Here is a 25,041-nt window from a genome sequence, read left to right on the forward strand (position 1 = left end):
CTCTGGGTTCATTTACTGAGTTAGACTTTGAGCTGAGCAGGGGCCCCAGCTTCTCAGGGAGAGCTGAAAAAAAAAAAAAACAAAACAACAACAACAAAAAACAAACACAACTCCTTCATTTCAGCACAACATTTATAATTGGTTGGGAACTACTCAATTTGGAAACAGGGACTTTTTTCCCCACCCCTTGCATAAAATATGAAGGGAATGATGAGTTCAACAGAGACTCCGACACCAAGATTTAAATAAATAAGCTGTATTATCTGTACAAAAAATATAAATACAGTTTCATGTTTTAGAGGAGGAAGGGCCTCCTTCCACATTATCCAGCAGCCCCGCCAATTTGTGGCACCGCTGAGTCTCAATTCACAGAACAAATATTAAATGTACGTTTGTCGCACGCAAGGAGGCACACTGCTTTCCACTCCAAACCTAAGCTCTTCAACTTGTTAGGGAAGGCACTTCCAACCTCACATTCTGACATGTTGTAGAGCTGGAAGATGCTTGCCCTTTAGGAAATCCAAACACTGACCACCAGTTTTTAATAGCTACTGAGCTAATCAACTGTATTAGTATTACAGGATTGGTGTTTGTTCCATGTATAATTAGTGTCACAAGCAAATTGACTTTATTGTCCCCTATTCTGCACTAGCTAAAATGTACTCTCTGTACACAGTGAATAATGGATCAGAGTTAAACACCACTTTTGTTTCTTATAAAATTAGGAATAATACAATTATCACCACAGAGTTTTAGGAACACAGCTGCAGGACATTAATAAAAATCCCCCAAAGAATTTTTGTTTTTCTGGATGACAATGTACAATTACTAATATTGCACTTTTTATACAAGAAATCCTAATAAATATTCACAGAAGATATACATAGAAACACTCTCTTTTTATTTTAAATAAACATTACACTGATTTTTAGAAACACAATTTCTTAGAGCCTATTTTTGTAATGAGGAAGAGGCCCACCCGAATTGTCCATAGCACACCTAGAGAAGACACAGATTAACACCATCTTCCACACTTAACTTCCAGGACAGCTGGAAAATGCAGCCTTGATGTCAATGGTGGCTGTGGGGTGGTAGCATTTGGTGAGTGTGTATGTGAGGGGTCCTGGGCTCTGGCTGCCTACTCTGCTAAACTAAGGCTACTCAGGGAAGGAAGCAAATATTAGTGCTGATGCTTCTCTGCTGAGTGAGGATTTGTCAAGGGCTTTTTTTTTTTTTTTTTTTTTTTTTTTTTTTTTTTAAGCTGTGTCCATAGCTGATGTGTGTTGCTTGGTCTGCTGAGTGGTCCATTTACCCAGTCTGGTGTGCTAACTACATAAGTGAATAGTATCTGTGTATATTATTTGTGTTGGAAAAATGGCTGAAGAAATTTGGGGACTGTGCTATGAGTCTTTAGCTATCTTCTTGCTTTGCCATAGCACCCCATTCCCCCCACCCCCAGACTGGAAGGGCCCACAGGCCCAATGTGTGATGGCTGGGATAAGTAAAGCACACTGTGGACATGCATGACTCCTCTGTCCTACCCTGTTCCCTGGCCAACTCTGGTGGGAAGGGTTGCTACAACCTATAGATGTTTGCCAGCCAATAGATTGCGTAATGACTCCTTTGTGAGCAGTGATTCTAGTCCCTGACTTGACATGGTGCAGCAGAGTCATTCAGGTGGAAAACCTGGAGTGCTCATGCTCAGCTGCCAGTGGCCCACAGCAGCAGTTAGTTCAGGGCCAGTGACCCTTGATTCAAAATATGGAGATGCTGGGGCACAGCCTTACTACCCAGCTAGACCCTGACCCCCTTGTTGGGTTTTCCACAGCTACAGACACAAAGGTTACTTGGTAGAGTAGGGAGTAAAGGCACCCCCATAACCACAGGAAGGGCACATCTTCTGTCATGCAGCATGGGTACCCTGAGAAGATGCTGAATACCCTTCCCACCTCTGCTGAACCTTCAGAACAGCGCATGTACCAAGGCACAGGCCTGTCAGATGGGATTCACGTGGCTGCTTGAAAATCTGCCCTGTCTACTAGATCCTCCCACTAAGGAGCACACACACACACACACACACACACCACACACACACACACACACACACACACACACACACACACACACTTTCTTCCCCTACCTCTTCCCTTCCTCTCTTTCATAACTGTATGCTGTCTGCCTGTTCTGTTTGTCTTCTTTCTTGGTTTCCCCTCCACCTTCCAGAAGAACGGGATTTTGGCCTGGTTTCTGCTCTAGCATGGTGTTCCCCTTGTTCTTATCATACCACTCAGGAAACTGTGGTTGGCCTGTGTCTGTACCTATGTGTTATAAACCCCAGCTCCCTGCTGTCCCTATGGACTATGGCTTTCTCTTCCTGTGTCTCTGAGACCCTGACTGCGAAGAAGCCAGCTCTACAAGGGAGCTGCTGTCTGCCTGGCCTGCTCTGCAACCTCCTTTAGACATCTCTTTTCTCTTTTTCTGTTCTCCACGCTTGTTCCAGCTAACTGAATAGGAAAACATGCCAAGGTCCTTAGGAGCATGGGTGCAGGTGGACATGGGTGTGTAGGGAGGGGCAAATAAATAAATAAAAGGAAGAAAGCATAAGTCATGTCCAAGGTGGTTGTATGAGTCCTTTGTGTGGCCAGGGTAGAGTTCATCCCTGTGCCCTGTCTTCATGCTTTGCCACATGTTCCACAGCAGCGAGATCGGAACTGGCCCAGCTGGCAGAGTTTCAACTGTCTCACCTTCTCGCAGTACCTGGTGGTGTCTCTGCACTCAGCTGGGAAAGCAGGAGGGAGGAGGGGGACAGAGAGGAGATGTGAGATGGAGGCTCATGGATGCAGCTGCTGCTGAGCAGCCTAGCTACTTGGCAAGATGCCTGTGTGGTCTACCCTGCTCATGGTTCTTGCAGCTCCTTTGGACAGCCTTCTCTCAGGCAGAGCTCACCCCTTTGCCACTACCTTCCCCACCAGCCTGCAGCTGTCTGGTGGATTGATGGGGCCTGATCTCAGGGCTGCCTTTGCTTCTGATAGCCTCTTCTACTCCAGAATGGTAATTTTAACCACCTCCTCTTGGGATAACCTCACCTCCTTGCTTGCTGTTTTCCCCATGTGGCTTTTGGTATTTTAGTGAGAGATGGTTCTCAGAGGACAGAATTCTGTTCCTTGTGAGAGAGCATACAAGCAAGGATCTGGCTGAAGGTCCACATCCTCAGGTGCTTGGACCTCACTTTCCCCACTCAGCTTTCTTTTCTTTACCCAGGCCTCTTGTTCTTGAGCTCATCCAGCCTTCCAGACATTGCAGTTCTTAAACACTGGTGTGGCCTGGATCTGGTAAGCTTTTTTTTTTTTTTTTTTTTTTAAACTCCTTGCACACATACCGGTACTTTTCTGAATATGGCAATCATCTGACAGGAACACCAGCACTTCACCACGGTGAAAGGTTCATACAGCTCCCAGTGGGTTAAAAGAGATGGGCCATCTGCCTCAGTGTGGGAAACTGATTGCTCACTGATGTTCATTGAGGGGGAATATTGGACTCTTACACTTGTTTTTTATTGTCTATTCTTTGCAAAGATTTACCATCAGCTTTTGTGAGGAAATAGTTCCAGTTTGGGTTTCGGGCTCTAAGGAGGAGAGACTAGATCCCTACCTGATTAGAATATAAATACTGGTATGGGGCCGAGGGGCTCCAGACCTGAGGATGGTGGGGATGGAATGACTGTCAGAACTCAGGGCCACAGTCTCCCATTCCATTCCAGTGGATGCACATGGGCTGGGAAGGAGGTGGGGGGTGGTCAGCAGGTCCTTGTTTGGTGTGAGGCTGGACAATGTTGGATGCAGAGCTGGCTGAGTGGCAGACATTCTGTGTGCTTCTTCAGTGCTAACACTGTTCTGTCTTTAGTAGCCTGGTCCCTGGGAACCATATTTAGTCTTCCCCTGTGGGCACCAGCCAGGTTGACTGCAGGTGAGTTGGAGGCCAATTTTATCCAGCCCTTGGCTCTCTCTGAGCTCAGGATGAAGACAGTGGAAGCCCCTGGGACACATCCTGGCATCTTTTGTGGCCTGAACATGTGCACACACATCCTTGCACACACCCATGTACCCCATTTAAAATGTTCAATTCTGGCCCCAGCTTACAATCCTTAGGGAACTTGATCCATCGCCCTGTGTTCAGGCTCAATCCCAGGGATTGCCCTCTGTACCCGATGACCTGTGGGGAATTTGCAGAATGTTCTTTGGGATTGGAACATACTGTTTTCACATGGAGTGATGTTGCAGCGTTGCCAATTGGCAGGCCGGGGACCCCAGGAACACAGGTGCTCAGGCACAGCCTTGTTGGTGCGGGCGTGAACACACTCCACCCGTCGGGACTGGAAGCCATAGTTGCCACAGGTTGCTGTACACAGGGTCCAGAGGCTGACCCTCCAGTGTACACTGCAGGCCTCTGACCAGCAGTTTTGGGTGCTCACAGGCCTGTAGGAGGAGGGTGGCAGATTTAAGGTCTGTCTCTGTGGGAACTAGATTTGAAAACCATCTACAAACCCAGAAATGTAGGTAAGTTGGGATCTTGCTCTGTTTGTGAATGAGTAAATGAGCATGAGCCTTGAGGAGGCCACTCTGCTGAGCATCTATCTGTTGCAGAATATTCCTTTACACCATGTGAAGATGTGTCATTGTGATCGGTTTACTAAAGAGCTGAATGGACATTAGCTAGGCAGGAATTGGTTAGGCAGACTTCTGAGGACAGAGAGCTCTGGGAAGAAGAGATGTAATAAATCCACTTGTAGATGATTCCTTTCACAAGGTGAACTTGTGAAGCTGTTGTGGTCTGATGGCCTTGGTATAAGCACCTCTTGTTCACCTAGAGATTGGTGTGGCTCTCTTGTGAAATCAGACCTCCCTAATAAACAACACTTATGTGTGCTTCATCCCTGAGAGAAGAAAGCCCAACCTGGCTCATTCAACAAGAACAGGACACTGCTTGCAAGAGACTAAGGACTTGGGGTAAGATGGAGGAGGGCAGGACAGCTGACTCCTTGTGGAAGATTGGAGTAGCAACAACATTCTTCATCATGGGCTTTTTGTGCTGTTGATATTGGGGCTGGGTAGAGGATGACAAGGGCTTTGTCTTACCTGGGGAGAGCACTACACTGCTCTGATGGTAAGGTGATGCCATCCCTGGTCTGGCAAAAGACTTGTCTGTGTTGCACAGCAAGGCGAGGGCCTATGCAAGGTCCATTGCACTGGGAGGGAAAAAGGAGATGCATAACATGTTATTCATGTCCAAGGTGGAAGCTGCAATGCTCAGGCAACTTGAGGCAGAAACACTGAGTAGGATCCCATTAAATCTATAGATCTTTCCCTTCTTTGTTGACCAAGTAACAGATACTCACTGGCATGTGTTTTATGCTACATTGGGGCAGCTAACTGTCCTATAGTCTGTGGGTATTTTGCTAGCAAAGGGTAGGAGAAGTGTAGCTTAGACCAGAGAAGGCTAACCCGGATTAACCCATGAAAGTATTTCATCATGTGCTGGGATTGTGGTGGTGCGTTTCAGAGACGAAGACCTCTCAATACCATACAAGATAAAATTGATCATCTTAGCCTCTTAAAATAACTTTTGTAAATTATAGTACATGTAGGACAATTGAGTAAAACAAAATATACAGTGGTGAAACCTGAGAAGATGAATACAGAGGTGTAGCCTGATATGCATGGTGCTACCCCCACCTTCAATGGGACCTGTTTCTGGTTTAGTATGCTGTTAACCATCTTGACATCTATTACTGTTTTTGGCTAAGGGACTCTGAAAGTTATGTGTCCCCAGCTGTATATGGGCAAAGGAAAAGCAAGCAAACAAACTACACCACTCAGCAGCCCACCTCCACCCACTCCTCCTCTCCAGACACAACTGATGCCAAGATCAAAAATTTACTATTCATCTGGTTTTGATGCTTAGAAGCTTTGTAGTTATAGTTAATGAAAATAGTACTGCTACAAGCATTTGGTGTGTGCTGCTTCATGTTTTGCAGCATGCAGTGTTGCTGGGTATATATGTGTGCATGGTTTGTATATGCTGAGATTTAAGAGGCATCGTCTGCTTAGGGCTACAAGTCATTTGCCTATTCTCTTCTCCAGTCACAGGTTTAAATCTCTGGAATTTCTTCTTGTGGCTACGTAAAGTTGGCACTTCCACTAGCAATGGAGGAGTGTTCCTCCTCCTCCACATCCTTGCCAGCATGAGATGTCCTTTGTGTTTTTGTTCTTAGCTATTATGTGGTTTAAATATTGGACATTCTATTAAGTACATGCTTGTATCTTATCTTGGCTTTATTTGTATCCACTGTCTCCTAAAACTATTACATTTTTATTAGATAACTTTTCACTGAGATAAAGTCTTCCCCACTTTTGTACCTTATTCCTTTAGTGTCAGTTATTTTATATGTTTCTTGTGTATTTTAGACATGCCCCTTGCTTGCTTTATTTTTTTAATTTTTATATATTTGAACTACAAACAAGATTGAATTACATGCAATCCCAGTTCCTTCTCCCTCCTTTCCTCCCCTACCACCCACCCTAACTAAGATCCTACCGATCATATGTCCTTTCTTCTAATCTACACCCGACTCAACCTTTCTGCTTCCTCATGACCTCTGCATCCTTCCTTTTCTTCCCTTCTCACTCTCATAGCCTCCTCCACACTCTTCCCATGTTCTGAATTTGCTCAGGGGATGGTGACCCTTTCCCCTTCTCCAGGGATCAAAGTTTGTCTCTTTTAGGGTCTTCCTTGTTTACTAGTATCTCTGGCAGTGTGGATTGTAGGATGGTAATCCCTTACTCTATGTCTATAATCCACATATGAGTGAGTACATATCATGTTTGTTTTTTTGTGATTGGGTTACCTCACTCAGAATGGTTTCTTCGAGTTCCATTCATTTTCCTGCAAATTTCAAGATTCCATTGTTTTTTTTCTGCTGAGTAGTACTCCATTGTGTAAATGTACCACATTTTCTCCATCCATTCTTTGGTTGAGGGGCATCTAGGCTGCTTCCAGTTTCTGGCTATTACAGATAGTGCTGCTATAAACATAGTTGAACAGATGTCTTTGTTGTATGAATGTGCTTCTTTTGGGTATATGCCTAGTGGAATTGCTGGATCTTGTGGTAGACTGATTCCTATTTTCTTGAGGAGTCGCCATACTGATTTCCAAAGTGGCTGTACAAGTTGGCACTCCCACCAGCAGTGGAGGAGTGTTCCTCTTTCTCCACATCCTCTCCAGCATAAACTCTCATTGGTGCTTTTGATTTTAGCCATTCTGACAGGAGTAAGATGGTATCTCAGAGTTGTTTTGATTTGCACTTCTCTGATGGCTAAGGATGTTAAACACTTTGTTATGTGTCTTTCAGCCATTTTAGATTCCTCTATTGAGAATTGTCTATTAAGTTCTGTACCCCACTTTTTAATTGGATTGTTTGGTGTTTTGGAGAATAGCTTCTTGGATTCTTTGTATATTTTGGAGATCAGCCCTCTGTCAGATGTGGGGTTGGTGAATATCTTTTCCCAGTCTGTGGGCTGCCGTTTTGTCTTGCTGACTGTGTCTTTTGCCTTACAGAAGCTTCTCAGTTTCAGGAGGTCCCATTTATTAATTGTCGATCTCAGTGTCTGTGCTACTGGTGTTATGTTCAGGAAGTGGTCTCCTGTACCAATTAATTCAAGGGTACTTCCCACTTTATCTTCTAATAGGTTCAGTGTGGCTGGGTTTATGTTGAGGTCTTTGATCCATTTTGACTTAAGTTTTGTGCAGGGTGAAAGACTTGGGTCTATCTGTAGTCTTCTACATGTTTGCATCCAGTTATGCCAGCACCATTTGTTGAAGATGTTCTCTTTGTTCCAGCATATATATTTGGATTGTTTGTCAAAAATCAGGTGTTCGTAGGTATGTGGGTTAATATCAGGGTTTTCAACTCTATTCCATTGGTCTACCTGTCTACTTCTGTGCCAATACCATGCTGTTTTCAGGACTATAACTCTGTAATAGAGCTTTAAGTCAGGGATGGTGATGTCTCTAGAATATCCTCTATTGTACAGCATTGTTTTGGCTATCCTGGGTCTTTTGTTTCTCCATATAAAGTTGAGAATTTCTTTCAAGGTCTGTGAAGAATTGTGTTGGGATTTTGATGAGGATTGCATTGAATCTGTAGATTGCTTTTGGCAAGATTGCCATTTTTACTATGTTGATCCTACCTATCCAAGAGCATGGGAGATCTTTCCATTTTCTGGTATCTTCTTTAATTTCTTTCTTTAGAGACTCAAAATTCTTATGGTACAGGTCTTTCACTTTTTTGGTTAGTGTTACTCCAAGGTATTTTATGTTGTTTGTGGCAATTGTAAAGGGTGATGCTTCTCTGATTCCTTTCTCCACCAATGTGTCAATGGTGGAGAAAATATACAATGCATATAGTAGGGCTACAGTTTTTTTGAGTTAATTTTGTATCCTGACACTTTGCTGAAGGTGTTTATCAGCTGTAGGAGTTCCCTGGAAGAGTTTTTCGGGTCACTTATGTAGACTATCATATCATCTGCAAATCGTGAGAGTTTGACTTCTTCCTTTCTGATTTGTATTCTCTTGATCTCCTTTTGTTGTCTTATTGCTCTAGCTAGAACTTCAAGGACAATATTGAAGAGGTATGTAGAGAGTGGGCAGCCTTGTCTTGTTCCTGATTTCAGGGGAATTGCATTGAGTTTCTTATTTAATTTGATGTTGGCTGTCGGCTTGCTGTATATTGCTTTTATTATGTTGAGGTATGTTCCTGTTATCCCTGATTTCTCTAGGACCTTTATCATGAAGGGGTGTTGGATTTTGTCAAAGGTTTTTTTGGCATCTAGTGAGATGATCATGTGATTTTTTTCTCCTCAGTATGTTTATATGGTGGATTACATTGATGGATTTTTGTATGTTGAACCATCCTTGCATTCCTGGGATGAAGCCTACTTGATCAGGATGGATGATTTCTCTGATGTGTTCTTGGATTCGATTTGCCAATATTTTATTGAGAATTTTTGCATCAATGATCATGAGGGATATTTGTCTGTAGTTCTCTTTCTTAGTTGTGTCTTTGTGTGGCTTGGGTATCAAGGTTATTGAAGCCTCATAAAAAGAGTTTGGTAATGACCCTTCTGCTTCTATTGTGTGGAATACTTTGAGGAGAATTTGTATTAGCTGTACTTTGAATTTCTGGTAGAATTCTGCACTGAAGCCATCTGGCCCTGCGGCTTGTTTTTGGTTGGGAGACTTTTAATGACTGCTTCGGTTTCATTAGAGGTTATAGGTCTTTTTAAGTTGCTTGTCTGTTCTTGATTTAATTTTGCTAAATGAAATCTGTTCAGAAAATTGTCCATTTCCTTTAGATTTTCAAATTTTGAGGAATATAGGTTTTTAAAGTATGACCTGATGATTATCTGGATGTCCTCTGTGTCTGTTGTTATGTCCCCCTTTTCATTCCTGATTTTATTAATTTGCATGTTCACTCTTTGTTGTTTGGTAAGTTTGGATAAAGGTTTGTCTATCTTGTTGATTTTCTTGAAGAAACAGCTTTTTGTTATATTGATTCTTTGTATTGTTCTCCTAGTTTCCATTTTATTGATTTCAGCCCTCAATTTGATTATTTCCTGGCGTCTGCTCCTCCGGGGTGTATTGGCTTCTTTGTTTTCTAAAGCTTTCAGTTGTGCTATTAATTCTCTAGTGTGATTATTCTCCTGTTTCTTCATGTGGGCATTTAGCACTATGAACTTTCCTCTTAGCACTGCTTTCAAAGTATCCCATAGGTTTAGATATGTTGTGTCCGCATTTTCATTGAATTCTAGGAAATCTTTAATTTCTTTTTTTATTTCTTCCTGGACCCATGAATTGTGCAATTGGGTGTTACTTAATTTCCACGAGTTTGTAGGTTTTCTGTAGTTCGTGTTGTTGTTGAATTCTAATTTTAAAGCATGGTGGTCTGATAAGACACAGGAGTTTATTTCAATTTTTTGGTACCTGTTGAAGTTTGCTATGTTGCCACGTATGTGGTCGATTTTAGAGAAGGTTCCATGTGGCGCTGAGAAGAAGGTAAATTGTTTTGTATTTGGGTGGAATGTTCTATAGATATCTGCTAAGTCTAATTGCGCCATAACTTCTATTAGTACTTTTCTTTGTTAAATTTCTGTCTGGTGTTCCTGTCCAGTGGTGAGAGTGGGGTGTTGAAATCTCCCACTATAAGCATGTGCAGTTTTATGTGTGATTTGAATTTTTGTAATGTTTCTTTTACAAACGTGGATGCCTTTGTATTTGGGGCATAAATGTTCAGAATTGAGACTTCATCCTGATGGATTTCTCCTGTGATGAGTAGGAAATGACCTTCTTAATCTCTTTTGATTGATTTTAGTTTAAAGTTCAATTTATTGGATATTAGGATTGCTACCCTTGCTTGTTTCTTGGGTCCATTTGATTGGAAGATCTTTCCCCAACCTTTAATTCTTAGGAATCATCTGTCATTGAGGTTGAGGTGAGTTTCTTGTATGCAGCAGAAGGAAGGATTCTTTCTTCTTATCCATTCTTCTAATTTGTGTCTTTTTATAGGGGAGTTAAGACTATTAATGTTGATGGATATTATGACCATTGATTATTGTTCATTCTTGTTTGTTTTTGATTTGGTGATGGTGGCGAGATTATGTGTGGGATTCTGTCCCTTTTTCCTTTTGGCTGTTGATAAGTTGGGATTATCTATTGCCTATGTTTTTATGGTTGTAGTTAACTTCCTTGGGTTGCAGTTTTCCTTCCAGTACTTTCTATAGGGCTGGATTGGTCGATATGTATTGTTTGAATCTGGTTTTGTCATGGAATACCTTGTTTTCTCTGTCTATAATGATTGAAAGCTTTGCTGGGTATAGTAGTCTGGGCTGGCATCCATGGTCTCTTACTGTAGATAGAATATCTATCCAGGACCTTCTGGCTTTCAGAGTTTCCAAGGAAAAGTCAGGTGTGATTCTGATAGGTTTGCCTTTATAGGTTACTTGACTTTTTTCCTTTGCTGCTTTTAATATTTTCTCTTTGTTGTGTATGTTTGCTGTTTTGATTATTATGTGGCGAGGTAACCTTTTTTTTTTTTGGTTTAGTCTATTTGGTGTTCTATAGGCTTCTTGTATTTTCATTGGTATGTCTTTCTTTAGGTTGAGAAAGTTTTCTTCTATGATTTTGTTGAATATGTTTTCTGCACCTTTGAGTTGGATTTCTTCACCTTCTTCTATACCTATTATTCTTAGGTTTGGTCTTTTCACAGTATCCCATATTTCCTGGATATTTTGTGATAGGGATTTGTTGGACTTAAGATTTTCTTTGGTTGATGAATCTATTTCCACTAGTGTGTCTTCAACTCCTGAGATTCTCTCTTCCATCTTTTGTATTCTGTTTATTATGCTTACAGCTGTAGATGTATCCCATTAATAACTGGATTATTTGGTTTGTTGATGTCTAGTTTCTCAAGTTCTTTATATATTTTGGATATTAGCCCTCTATCAGATGTAGAGTTGGTGAAAATATTTTCCCACTCTGTAGGCTGGGAATTTTGTCTTACTATGTCCTTTGCCTTACAAAAGCTTTTCAGTTTCATGAGGTTCCATTTATTAATTGTTGGTTTTAGTGTCTGCACTATTGGTGTTCTGTTCAGGAAATTGTCTTCTGTGCCAAAGTTCAGGCTATTCCCCACTTTCTCTTCTATCAGGTTCAGTGTACCTAGTTTTATGTTGAGGTCTTTGATCCAGCTGGACTTGAGTTTTTATGCAGGGTGACAGATATGGATCCATTTGCATTCTTCTACATGCAGACATCCAATTAGAGCAGCACCATTCGTTGAAGATGCTTTCTTTTTTTTCCATTGTATATTTCTGGATTCTTCATAAAAAAATAAGGTGTCCATAGTTGTATGGATTTACATATGAGTCTTTGATTTGATTCTATTGATAAACCTGTAGTTTTTATTACTGTAGCTTTGTAGTATATATGGTTCTCTAATAGGATTTTTTGGGATCATTTGGTATACTATTATATCATCTGAAAATAGTGATACTTTGACTTCTTCCTTTTCAATATGTATTCCTCTTGATTTTCTTTTTTTTTTCAACTTTTTTATTTGAATTAGAAACAGGATTGTTTTACATGACAATCCCAGTTCCCTTCTCCCACCGGTCCTCCCCTACCACTCCCCCCCCCCAAACTGTTCAGTGTTTGAGAACTGAACAAGGGTGTGGGACAGTTCCTTGGGTAGGTTGGCAGCTTACCTGCTCTTCTGACTGGCTACAATTATATGTATGTGAGTATGCTTGTGTGTTCATCATGTCCATACAGGAAGCCAATGAACTCCCTGGGGCTGGAATTATGTGTTTGTGAGCCACCCTATGTAGATGCTGGGAGAGGGGTCCCTTGGGAATGAGCACTCTCAACTATGGAACCATAGCTCCAACCCAGGTAATGTTATGGGGCCACTATTGTATGTTATAGTTAGTCATTGGCTGGGGTATCACAGACACATGACAATGCTGTTTTGGTATGCACAGTAGAACTGTTATTCTTGGGGCATGCTGTAATTGTTCATTTTTATCATTAATTCTGGTCACATTCCTCCCTCCATGTTCTCCTTTGTTTTCTTTTTAAATTTTAGAGGAACTGACATTGTTGTCCAAAGTAGTTAAACCATATTTTATTTCCCATGGTCAATACACTTGAAATTCAAGTTCTTATCTTTACATTAACCTTTCTTCCTCCCAGTGTAGAGGATCACATGCAGGCTTTGTACATGCTAGGTGAGTGCTCTACCACTGAGCTTTTGCCCCAGCCCACACCAAACTTGTTACTTATTCAATAATAATCAATGGTGATACATTGTGGAATTTTTTTCCTTTCCTTTTGAGGAAGCATTTTTCTATGTAACTCATTCTGGCCTTGAGCCTTTGACAGTCAGTTGGCCTTCACAGTAATGCACTGTGGTTGACTTACATTTCTATAATATTTACCAATACAATGACTATTTAAATCCTTGCCCAAGGAAAGTTTTTGTTGCTGTTAAGCTGTAAGAATTTTAAGCCATTATGGATGATTTTAAGTATGTTCTCCTATGTCACAGGCTGGCTGTTTTTTCACTTACTCCATAGTATCCTGTTGATGTACAAAAACCCTTAATGTTGATGTGTTTTTGTTGCCTGGTATGGTTTGGATAGATTTTTCTGAGCTTGTATGTTTGAAATTTAATTCCTAGTTTCATATATTGTTGGTATTTGGAGTAGGAGATCAGTACTGTGGGAGATAATTAAGTATGGATGAGGTGTTCAGGGTGGTGCCTCCCTGATGAGATTAGTGGCTTTGTAAGACTTGTGCTTGTATGCCAGTTTTCACACAATGTGGTATCTGACATGGCCAAAAGGCTTTTACCATATAGGAACCACCCCTTGATATCAAACTTCAATTTCCAGAACTGTAAGACATAATTTTCTTTATAAATTATCCATATGTGGAATTTTGTCACAACAACACAAATGAACTAAAATAGTTCTAAGAAATCATTGCCAACCTTGATGTCAAGAAGAATTCCCTCTCTGTTTTCTTCTAAAAGTTTTATTTTTAAGTGAAATTTGTATGGTGTAAGGGATGAGCTTTATTTTTTGGCATTACTCCAACATAACATGTTGAAAAATGATTCTTTCCCTACTAAAATGGTCTTGGCACTTTGATAAAACCACTTGGTCATACATATGAGGGTTTGTTGTTGGGCTTTTAAAAAAGCTCTCAAACAAACATGTTTTATATTGCATGTTGAACAGGAATTTGTAGACAGCTAATTCCAACAAGTTAAAATTTTCTGAAATTAAAATTTGCCGAAAATATTCTAAATTTATGCCTGGCCAGTTAGAAAAGTCACTCTACCAATTAGTGCCAGTCCCATATAAACTAACAATAGCCAGACTGATGCTGCTACCTGTTGTTGGGCACCACCTGAACATCAGGCTGTCAGTATCTCTCGTATACATGATAGATCTCCAATATCTTTTGATATTTTGGGATTAAACAGTATATATACAATGGTATTATTTCCTAAAAGCCCCTTTTATATACGAGATTCTTGTGTGAACAACAATGTAAAATTGTAGAGGGAGGCTGCAGGGCATTTGGTGAATCAGCTGTACAAGTAGGGAGACTGTTCTTAGTATCTAACAGACCTTAGGACAGAGGTTCTGACAGGTGCATAGTCTCACCTGGACCAGACATGAGACTATACCTGTGACTACACTCCCCGTGACCTCCTTTCACCCCCAGAATCTTCTGTTTGGGGTGGTCTCCTTTTAAAATCACAGCTAAACATAAGACTTCTTCTCAGTGGATGAAGTTAATATGGTACTTCCATTGTATCCAAAGGAGGCTCCATCCTTTGGCTTCTGGCCAAATGAGGACCTCTGTTGATTTTGTGATGGCTAACATTATGTTTTAAGATTAAATTACTGTGCTTAAGAGATCTATAAGACAAAAATGCCTCTAATCTGTAAGCCTCAGATGCCCAAGGACAAAGTTTCCCAGAATTGGGGGGTGGGATGCTATTCTTATAATTGCCTGGTCTTGTACAATTTAAATGGAACTGTTGTTCATGTAAGGTAACCAACCACATGTTTTTGCTTCTTTAAACAAGCTTGCTTATCCATGATTGTAGGTAGACGGGATGTGTGCTCAGTTACATGTAGGCAGGAAGTAAGTCAAGCTGTGTGCTTGCCTCTTCATGTCCCTGATTGCATGAAGGAAGTAAGTGTGTAGCTTTGTGAGTTTTGTCTTCATAAGCTCAAAATCTTGGATATAGACCTGGTGCCAGTATCTGAGTAAAGCCTCTAATTTGTTTAAAACATATTCATGACTGGACTTAGGAAGTTATAACATAGAAAGTCTCACTTGGGACTTTCTATGTTATAACTTCCAGGCAGAGAACTGAGGAAGGAGGCATAGGTTTCAAGGTGATCCAGCTATAGGCGTCACCTATTCTGGCTTGGGACAATGGTTTCCAGTTTCTAGAGCATGCTTGAGTCCACTACAGTACAGTTGACTCACATCTTTGGGATGTACAGTGTGGATATCATTGTTTTAAAAGTCTCCTTAGTGAATTGTTTTCTTCTGTGACCTGGTTGAGAACCCTGGCCCAGAGCAACAGTGCACTCTCCAGAAGTTCCCAGAACCATACCTAGCACAGTTATAGGAAGTGGTCTTGGAGGTCACACAATGAAAACAATGGGTCTGAGGAGTATGCTAATGCCTCTAATATCCTAAGTTCCTCAGGATAGGGGATGTAGGGGTAATGCTGGGTGGGGCTAGTAAAGTTGAGAATGTGAGAGGAGGTGGCATTTCTCTTCCTACTGGAGCAAGGTTTATATCTGCAGATTTTCCCTCAAAACCAAAAAACAAAACAATGGAACAAAACCAGTCTGGCTGCTCACCTGGCCCCAGCTGGAGAAAGCCCATTCCACACACAGTTGCTGGTTACAGGCCTGAGTATCCACAGGTCGTTTGGCCAGTTGGGTACACATGTCATTAGACACTGGGGTAGAAATCCCAGATGCTTTCAACTTCTGACAGGTCACTCGGCGGGTCTGGACACCTCCACCGCAGCTCCGGGTACAGGCAGACCAGGAAGTCACCATCCACCTGAGGAGGAGGACATAAAGGCAGCTGGAGACAGTAAGGCCTGAGGGAGACAAACCTTGCCTGTTTATCTCAACACACACAGATGCTAACTTGCTTGTAGATAAGGGCTTTTCACTGCTTGTTTGTGAGACAGGGGTCTCATTGTGTGACACAGCTTGGCTTTAGACTTGTGATGCTCCCGGCTTGATTGCTGGAGTTATAGGCATGCACCATAGTTAGGATTTGGAGATGAGATTAGATGAATAGACTCTACATGCCCTTATCAGAGGGAAATGCATATAGGGAATAGGTGGCAGGGAAGAGGAGCTTCAGTTTTATGCAGCCACAAACCAGGGACTTTTAGAGGTACCGGAATATGGGAATGACAAGGAGCAAATTCACCCCAAGTCTTTACAAAGGGCACATGGCCCTGTGGATGGCTTGATTTCTGGTCTTCAAAATGGAGTTTTATGATACCATTTGGACAAATTTTTCTTGCAGCTTCAGGAAATTGATAAAATTGGGACATTGACAAGGAAAGATTATACTAAGGGTTGATAGCTTTAAGTTCCCCATACTAACAAACCTACAGATAGAAAGCTTTTAGTTAGAAACTCACATTACAGTATGTCATCAGGGCAGGGCGTTTTACTAGGAAAGTTAGGTCCAAACATATTACCTCTTGACCTAGGAGATTATCTGGGTTTCACCAAGGTCAAGGTTTTGTCTGGAACCTCGCTCCATCTTTCAGAAATAGTCAAAGACATTCCAGATTTCTAAGGTAATTCCTACCATTAGTAAGTCAGTGTAGAAGTCATATCGTTTATCTTGGGAAGTTATATGTATAGCATAAATATCCATTCTCAGAAAGTCATTCTGTAATCCAGGGACAGTGTGAAGTCCTTAGTCCATAGTAATTATGCAGGAGCCCTCTTCTGCATGTGTGCACACACAACAGATAATTTTCAGGGAGTATAAGAGGCATGGTACTTTCCAGCCAATTTTATAGACTCTAGGCACACCCCACCAGTTGTGATACCTGGAGTCTGGGACTAGAACTTCAATTAGATGAACAGCTAGCTATCTGGGTAGGAGTGCCATTTTAGTATAACAGAGGATGCTAATGTGGACCTCAAGCCCGACTGGCACTCTAGTCAAATGGAAACCTATGGTGCTTCCCCCACCAAGTGGGACCACATTTGATTTTCAAAAGAAGTGTGTGGAGAGAAGGGCAACAGATTCCTTTTTGCATCAGGGCCTGCAACGACTTAGTTTGTGGCCATTTCTCTCCTCTTTGGCCTGCGAAGTACGACTTTAGGTGGATTTCTAGGTCAAGGGAACATCGTATTTAGGAAGCAGGCACAAGGTGTTTTAAAGCCACTGGAATCGCTGAAACCTAAGGAGAGACAGCCATTGCCATTTCAGTTGCTGAAGTAAATTAGGCTGATTAACTCTGACCATCACCAAATCAAATCACAAGGTTCCTGGCATGTAAAAGATCTCTTCTTCATTTCATGCAGCTTGGCAAGGGCAGTCTTCCAGATCCTTCTGTCCCTGGTGAATGTCAGGCCTGCATTTCAATCAACTTTGATTTCTAAATATACATTTCAGTGAAGTTTTCAGGAGCTGGGGTGGGGGTTTTGAGAAAGCAGAGCTATGGGCTATGTTACCGTTCAGGAAGGGTATAAAGGGACATTAATCATTCCGGTGGAAACCTTCCCGTCAGCAAGTCAAACTGCTGATATTAATGAGTGTGTTTCATATTTCATGGAGTCTCTCCTAGTCTCAGCTGCTCTGTGACTCAGCTGGCAAAACACAAAGAAGTTGCCTGAGCAGTATAGCAAAGTCCTACATATGGGTCATAAAAGGGCATTTCAGGTCCTAGCCAAGTCTCCCGGGTTGCAGAGTGCCATGCTGGTGCCAACTCCAACCCGATTCGTGGTCTGTTAGCTACTGCCTAAAGACTTGGGGATATGAGCTGAGTGGGACTCAGGGCTTCCTGAAGCTGGAATTACACGAGAGGAGAGAAGGAGATTGTGGGTGTCATTGCAGCCTAAAGACGAATCTCAAGTGCAGGGACAGCATCTAGAGTTAAAGTAGCTATAGGAAAATGGAGATGCATTCCAACATTAGCGAGATGCAACTGCTAATGTTTTCGTTAACTAAAGCAGAGTACTTACTAGCTAGCAGAGGTATTTAGTTAGACAAAAAGGACAAAGTTGGAGTTGAGCCCAGTAGCCCTGGTCTCCTCAACATTTCAATAGGAAATGTGTTTCAAAGTCAGGTTATTATTGCAGGATGGGTGTTACCTTGGGCCCCACCCTGGGACATACTTCTTTACAGAGCAGACTCTCAGGACTTGACAACCCAGGTAACTTCAGTTGGCTGTAGGGTGAGGGAATAAGGAGAACTGAAAGCAGAGGTCTTCTCTGAGGATATTGCCAGTGTGGTGGAGAGGAAGAGCTCCTTGAATTCCATCTCTTTCTGCATGGTGCTAGACTACTAGCTAATAGTCATGGCAAGTGGCTGGGGGTAGGATGGGTAGGTACACTTACCGAGAAGGACAGTCTCTCCGGTTGCAGGCAACGGGCTGCACCGCAGGCCGGGGCTTTCCAGCACAGTGCTCAGGGTCAACCTCTGTGTTGTTCAGCAAACACCTGAGGCGGGGCTGATGAATCCCTCTATTACCACAAGATGCTGAGCAGGTCGAGAGTCTCTCCACAGACCACCAGTAATCTGTCACAGGGAGGACCAGAGGGGAAGAGGACATGGTGTTACTGCCCACACTTGTCCTAAGGGCAGGGACATTCCAACAAACTTGGGCAAGGCTGATGGGCTCCAGGAGCCTCAGTGTACTCACCCAAAGAGGAACACAGAGAAATGAGTAAAACGGAAGGAAAGGGCCTAGCACTGTAAGTACCCGGCACAATATCTAACCAATAGCCATAGGGCTTATTGTTTTTAAACATACTTGCTCAAGTACTCTTTTTTTTTTTTTTTCATATTGGTTCACCAGACAGTGACTATTTTTCTACAGAGAGGTATAAACATATCAAGGTGTTGAATCATGTTTAAAAGCATGGATTTGCATTGGAATTTGTACATTTTATAAAATATTCTACCCAGAAAGTTCTCCTTTATGTGAGACAATGAAGTGAAGGGAAGAGTCCAGCGCTTTGGTTTTTCTGTTTGGGGACTTGTGATGTGTTGTGGGGAAGGCTGTTAAAATGAATGTTGCCTTGGGATAGTTGGAATACACATTTGTGAATGCTTGCGAGTTACAAAAACTGCAGATAGGCCGTGAGAAGGGGGACATTTGTTCTCCTATTTGGAGAGCCAAGTGGCAAGGGAGGTTGTTCCAGCAGAAGATCTGTGTGTTTGGAGAAACCTGTCTCCTTTCATGCAGTATTAGTAAGAAGAGCAGGCAACCCTCTCTGCAGAGTCCTATTCAGTCTTGGGAGTACATTCCATAGCATTTGCTTACCTCAGCAGAGTTACATAGAGCACACTAGAACCAGTCGATGGAAAGCAGCCTCCCACAGTCTCCGTAGAGAGGCCAGCTTGGGCTTTCTTTCTGCTGCCTTCAGCTCACTAGCATCTCTGGCTAGTGCAGGGAGTGTGGACTTGCTGACCTGCCTGTATTACTGGAAGGCTCACATCTGAACCATGCAGGCAGCCTTCCTTCCTGTGCCAAAGCCAATGGAAAGGCACCTGGAAGGCCCTTTGCATGTGACTATGGCTGAACACCCTGAAATGTGAGGCCTAATACTGCTCTCTTCAGGCAGAGGGCAAGTGACCAGCTGGCTAGATCAAGACATGCATTTTAAACAGAATCAGCAGAGAAGACATCGCTGTGCATAGTCTTTCCTAGTTAAAACATGCGTAACTGACAGTGATGCCCTCTGCTGCAGGTGGTGGTGGCAGAAGTTAAGGTTTCACAATACACACCCATTATCTAGTAGAGAGTGTATCAGTATGTTCTATTACAGAACAGACTGCTGCTCCAAGCCTGGGGAAGCCTCACCTTGGATCACCAAAGTTGCTTTCTGCACAAGGGTTCCTGCTTCGTTCTGAGCCAGGCAGCTGAACTCCCCTTGAGGCAATCCACTGAGATTTGCAACCTGGAGGATCTGTCCAGCTCCCCAGATGTGGTGGGTGAGCCGTGGGGCAGTGGTAATTGGCTGGCCATTTTGGAACCAGGTGATATTGGGGGTGGGGTGACCTTTGATGGGGCAGCCTAGAAGAAGAGAGAAGACAGTCATTGGTACAACTAAAGCCCACATTCCTGGTGAGCTCGTGAGTGTTTCCATGGCTCTAGGAATTGTACACATGTCATGGTCTTACTGATAGTATTTTTATTATGCTTGCTTTTCCCAAGGAAAGGGGGCATTTTCACTCTGTGGACTTCTGGGAGGGCGACTATTCTTCACTCAGCTCAATAAAAATGCTTGAAGAACACAAAGTGACTAGTTCTCTCCCTGCCTCTACACTAACTTCTCAATGAATCAATGGCAATTGTGCCATTGTTTTAGAAGTTTTTTTTTTTTCCTGGGAACTCTTCCTCTGATTCATTTATAAAGTTTTTCTTCAAATGTTGGGGGAAAATTACAATATTCTTAAATAAGACTTAAGAAGCTTCTACCAATTTAAATGTAATCCCTGCTGCCATGTTACTTTGTATTATTTTGAAGTAATAGAACTTCAGCAGACACTAGGAAAATAATTTTATACATTGGCCTCATTTGTCCATAAATGAAGAACCATGATATTTTGACAACTCTTAACCAAGCATGGAGGATTGGATATGTGCAACCCTAACCTTATCTACATAATGTGCAGCTCTATTCTATGCAGCTACAACATTTTTTGATACATTAGAATTCTAAAATATTATACTGAACACATTATAAAATTGGTAAAATAGATGGCCATTGTGAGGTAAAATGCATTTTCTCTGAATCTGGGGCACTTGCTGTATTTGCTGTTGTAGCCCAATGACTTAGACTCACTAAGAAAGTTGTTTTGAAGCTCACAGTGCATACCAAATTATTAAAATGTAGAGAAACTGAGGTTTTCCTTCAGTTCAGTTCAACAAGTATTTACTTGGCACCTACAGCTCTAGGGAGTAGGAAGGTAATTGGGGCAGCCTCCTCTCTTCCAAGGAGCTCCCAGCTGGTATGAAATTAAAAAGACAAAGTAACAGGGTGACTATTTGGATGTAGGAAGGGGACCAGTTGGAGAGGAGGGATAGAGAGGATAGATAGTATGTGGGGGCAACTGAGAGCCAAGTATAATGAAATAAACACATATGCACACAAACATACATTCCCAATGAAACCTGTTGTTTTGCAAACTGAGAAGATTTGACTAATTGTTCACAGAAGCTGCACAGTCAGAATTTGTGTATTTCAACATCTATAAATCGTAGGGCAGAAGCACCAATGCAGGAATGGCATTTAATGCAGCTCGATGGTGAGGGAGGGAAGTTCATGTGCTGTTTTATTTCCTTAGGATGAATCCAAAATTATTCACAATACATGTTTGCATTATTTCATTCATTGATCTTCAGGAATAACTCTGTGCAAATAATTACTTTTCCTATAGCTAGTTTAGTCAACTCTCTTTTCCATAAGATTTCAACAAATAAAAAAAATGGCTGGACCAGCCCATCGTTTTCCAGAGTCTTCTACAGGGTTTTTAAAATACGTTCATTTTTTATTTTATGTATATAAGTTTTGCCTGCATGACATCTGCAGAGGTCAGAAGAAGGTAAGAGATCCCATGGAACTGGAGTAATGGATGGATGGGAGTCACCATGTGGGTGCTGGGAACTGAACCCAGGTCCTCTGCATGAGTAGACAGTGCTCTTGATTAATGAGCAAACTCTCCAGCCCCTTTCTTTTTTTTTTTAAAAAAATTTATTTATTTATTATGTACACAGTATTCTGTCTGCATGTATCCCTCCAGACTAGAAGAGGGCACCAGATCTCATTTTGGATGGTTGTGAGCCATCATGTGGGTGCTGGAAATTGAACCCAGATCCTCTGGAAGAACAGCCAGTGCTCTTAACCTCTGAGCCATCTCTCCAGCCCCTTTCTTAAATGTTCTATAGTTTACTTAAAAGTTCTTGGTGGTTCACTTTCCCTCACTCAGCTCTGTTGGAGTCAGAGATTATTATCATTCTTGATTCTGACAATTTTGACTTGGCTGTCCTCTAGAAGATGCTGCTGGGTAACCCCTCCTGTTTTTCTCAGAGTAAAGCAAGTCCTGAATTACAGATGCATGCTGCTCAGGTTGGAGGCTTCCTTAGCCTCCCTGGCATAAGAACTGTAGCTTCCAGTTCCATTCAGGGAATGGAAAGGGAGAGTGATGGCCCAGAACAAAAAGGCTTGTTCTGTCTCCCTCCCTCCCTACTGCTAATAAGGGTGTGTACGGACAGCCAGATATTCTGTTGGCTTTCTGTGTTGGGAAGGAAAGGGCAGCAACACTCTGTGGCCAGAGCCATAGAAGTTTGAAGCAAGGTTACCCTCAAACCTAACAGGCAATGCTACTTTGCCAGGCCATGCTGGGCTATCTTCCTTTATATCACGACTCAAAACAGGAATGTCTTTCTGGGTAAGCAGGCAGGGAAGGGGACTGACTCTAGGTGTCTGCTCCACATGGCCTCAGTGGTTGTTTGGTTGGCTGGATGAATGTGGGTGGGTAGGGGAGGAAAATGGCCCTGGGAATCTCTTCCTAAAGTTCAGGTTGGACTCTAAGGAGTCCCAGATAGGCACAGTGGAGGTGTGGGTGTTTGAGGTCTTTGTTACAGGTTGTTGAATACACACCCTAATTAAGGCACTCCTAAAGTTCCTTCACCCTCCTAAGGCCATGTACATTTTGCTGCATAGATGATAGTATTTCCTCCACATCAGGATAGTGACCAAAGAGAATACACTTTTAATGTGTGAGATTATTCATCCTGAATTGAAAAAATTTTCTTAGGGAAGTCTATCTTTGGTCTATTTTTCAAAGAGACAGACCAAAACATGAATTCTAACTAAAGTAAATAACAATTTTCAGTCACCTGCCTTTTCCGTTGCTGTTTTGTCTTTCCTTGTTTGTGATTGCACACACAGGTGCCTCTTCAAAACATCTTTTGAACTCAGTAGTAGTATTCTTAGCACACACGCAGTGCAGGCTCCTGGGCGTTTACATATGTGTGTGTGTGTTTGTGTATGAGTGAACACCATGGTCTCTGAAGATTGCCAGCAGCAATAGTCAAAACAAAGGTCTAACACGAATTCCCACTGTGCATGTTCCCAGAGAATAATTATCCATGTTTCATTGCTAATGAGAAAACCTGGCTTGTAACAGGGGTCCCTTCTGTCACGGATATTTCTCATTTGTTAAGGTAAAGACATATCAATCATTTCTTTTTGAAGCTGAGCACTCTCTCTGTGTGCCATTTGCAAGGACATCCGAAACTGCTCTGTATTCAATGCCTCCAAAGAGGCCAAGTAAGAACTCCCAAAGCCCAGTTTCTGCATTGGTGAGAAATGTAGTAGTGTTTGATGCCTGGGGAATGAAGAGGGGTGGACACCTTTTTTTTCCTGCATTCTTCTCTGCTTCCTAAGTGCCAAGCTTTCCTATTCTTCAAGCCTCTATGCCTTCCCGAGGAAGTGGACAATCAGAGGGACGGACAGTACTCATTCCTCAGACCTTAGCTGCTAAAGAATTTGGGCTGTGAGGTGACTGAGGGAAAACAGTGTTTGGGAAAGCTACCTAGCTAATGAGAGTTCTGGCAGCAAAAAGCCTCTTTCCACCAACCCTTCTTAACCAGCGAAAGAAAACACCACCTTTAGGCTTCCATTCTTAGGCCTTCTGTGGTTCTCAGTGGAGCCAAAGCCAGGTGTGAGCGCATGGATGAAGTTTTGCTCTTTCATTTTTATCATCATAGTCATCTCCTCTTCCTCCTCCAACATACTGACTGTGTATGTTTAGAGTGAAGATGTACCAAATAAGAAAAGTTATATAAAAATTCTTATTTCTGATTATTGTTATTTTGAATATAGGCAAAAGCATGCCTCCTCCTAATGTCTATAACATTCCCATACACCGATAGGAATCAGGGAAGAGGCCAAAGAGTATTTGGGTCTAGGAAGCATGAGTCAAAGGCCATGGAATTACACATCATTTGTTCCACACATGGCAGTCAGTGGCTCCAGTGAGCCCAGGAATTCCATCCAGCTGATATTCTTGCTTCTATCAAATGCTCTTCACTGACTTTCATTAGTTCCATGTCCTGACTTTGCATTGGTTTTTAGAGCTGTAGTAGCCTGTCTCAGGGAAACAGCCCACGTTTGAGAGAAACACTGGTGTAGAAAAGTGGGTGGCCTGGTGGCCCTGGCTTCCAGCTTCCTTGCGTGCTGTATGTACTGGAGATGCTAGGGACCTTAAAGGTAACATGATAAGGCTGCCTTTGAGGCACCATCTCCAAAGAGGCTCTGAACTCACGGTGATCATTAGTAGATTTTTTGTTGTTGCTGTTGATGTAAAGGGCTGAAAACCACCAGGAGCACTGGCAAGCAGCTTGGTTTGTGGGCTTCTTGGTAGAGAGCAAGCCAACTCTAGATTCATTAGCTGTCTGTCACATATCCAGAGTTCATTTTCATGAGTTCTGAGCCTTAATGAGTAGAAGTGAGGTTTCAGAGCACATATCCCTGCCTCCCTTCTACTTCTCCAGATAAAAAGCTCAAACAAACAAAAAGTAGCTTAGGTTGATAAATCAATCACAGACCAAAGACCGTATCTGGGCTTTAGGAGCCCAGGAGGAAGAAAGCTTTGGAAGTGGGAATGTACAGTCCAAAGGAGGAGGAGAAAGCAATGCTCTGGGAATTTTCACTTATTTCATTGCTATCTAAAGGAAAGCAAGGCTGTGGCAGGTTGGGACATGCTGTGTAAAAATATTAAAGACGTGGCATTATTACTTCATGAGCTGGCTCCAGGCCTGTCAGCGTTTTCATTATAATCCTGTGTTTTTCACGGAGTTAAAACGTTACTATAAAAATGATGTGTGTTGGGATGGAACTTGGCACTCGGTGTAGTCAGTCTGGAAGTCCTTTCCTTAATTTAATTTTACAAAACTGGAAAACACTCTCTCGCTCGGTACTTCAGAATTTATAGAGGCCCCTCTGGTCTGCCAGTGGTCCGAGAGGGTGTGGGGGCCCAGGCTAGGGCCATAGGGTGACCAACAAAAAGCAGGCACGCTACTTCACTGCCTCTTCTGGTCCCTGCTTTTTTCAGCTTGGGTCCCCCCCTGGGCAACAAGTATGGTCTCTAAAATAGCGGAGAGCAAGTGGGAACTGG

General features: G+C 42.3%; 1 protein-coding gene across 1 annotated transcript in view; it reads right to left on the bottom strand.

Moving 5' to 3' along the window:
- Positions 1-1,274: 1,274 nt before the first annotated feature.
- The window catches only part of Adamtsl1 (ADAMTS like 1), a gene marked incomplete at its 5' end in the record, with an annotated part of 351,236 nt that continues 327,469 nt past the window's right edge, over positions 1,275-25,041 (bottom strand). The window contains 6 exons of the mRNA XM_035438677.1: positions 1,275-2,779; positions 4,255-4,475; positions 5,136-5,245; positions 15,507-15,714; positions 18,249-18,429; positions 19,718-19,930. Coding sequence (XP_035294568.1) covers positions 2,673-2,779; positions 4,255-4,475; positions 5,136-5,245; positions 15,507-15,714; positions 18,249-18,429; positions 19,718-19,930 — 1,040 coding nt within the window. The remainder of the gene's footprint in view (positions 2,780-4,254; positions 4,476-5,135; positions 5,246-15,506; positions 15,715-18,248; positions 18,430-19,717; positions 19,931-25,041) is intronic.

Source organism: Cricetulus griseus, chromosome 2 (assembly GCF_003668045.3).
Source record: "Cricetulus griseus strain 17A/GY chromosome 2, alternate assembly CriGri-PICRH-1.0, whole genome shotgun sequence".
In the NCBI taxonomy this organism is placed as follows: Eukaryota; Metazoa; Chordata; class Mammalia; order Rodentia; family Cricetidae; genus Cricetulus; species Cricetulus griseus.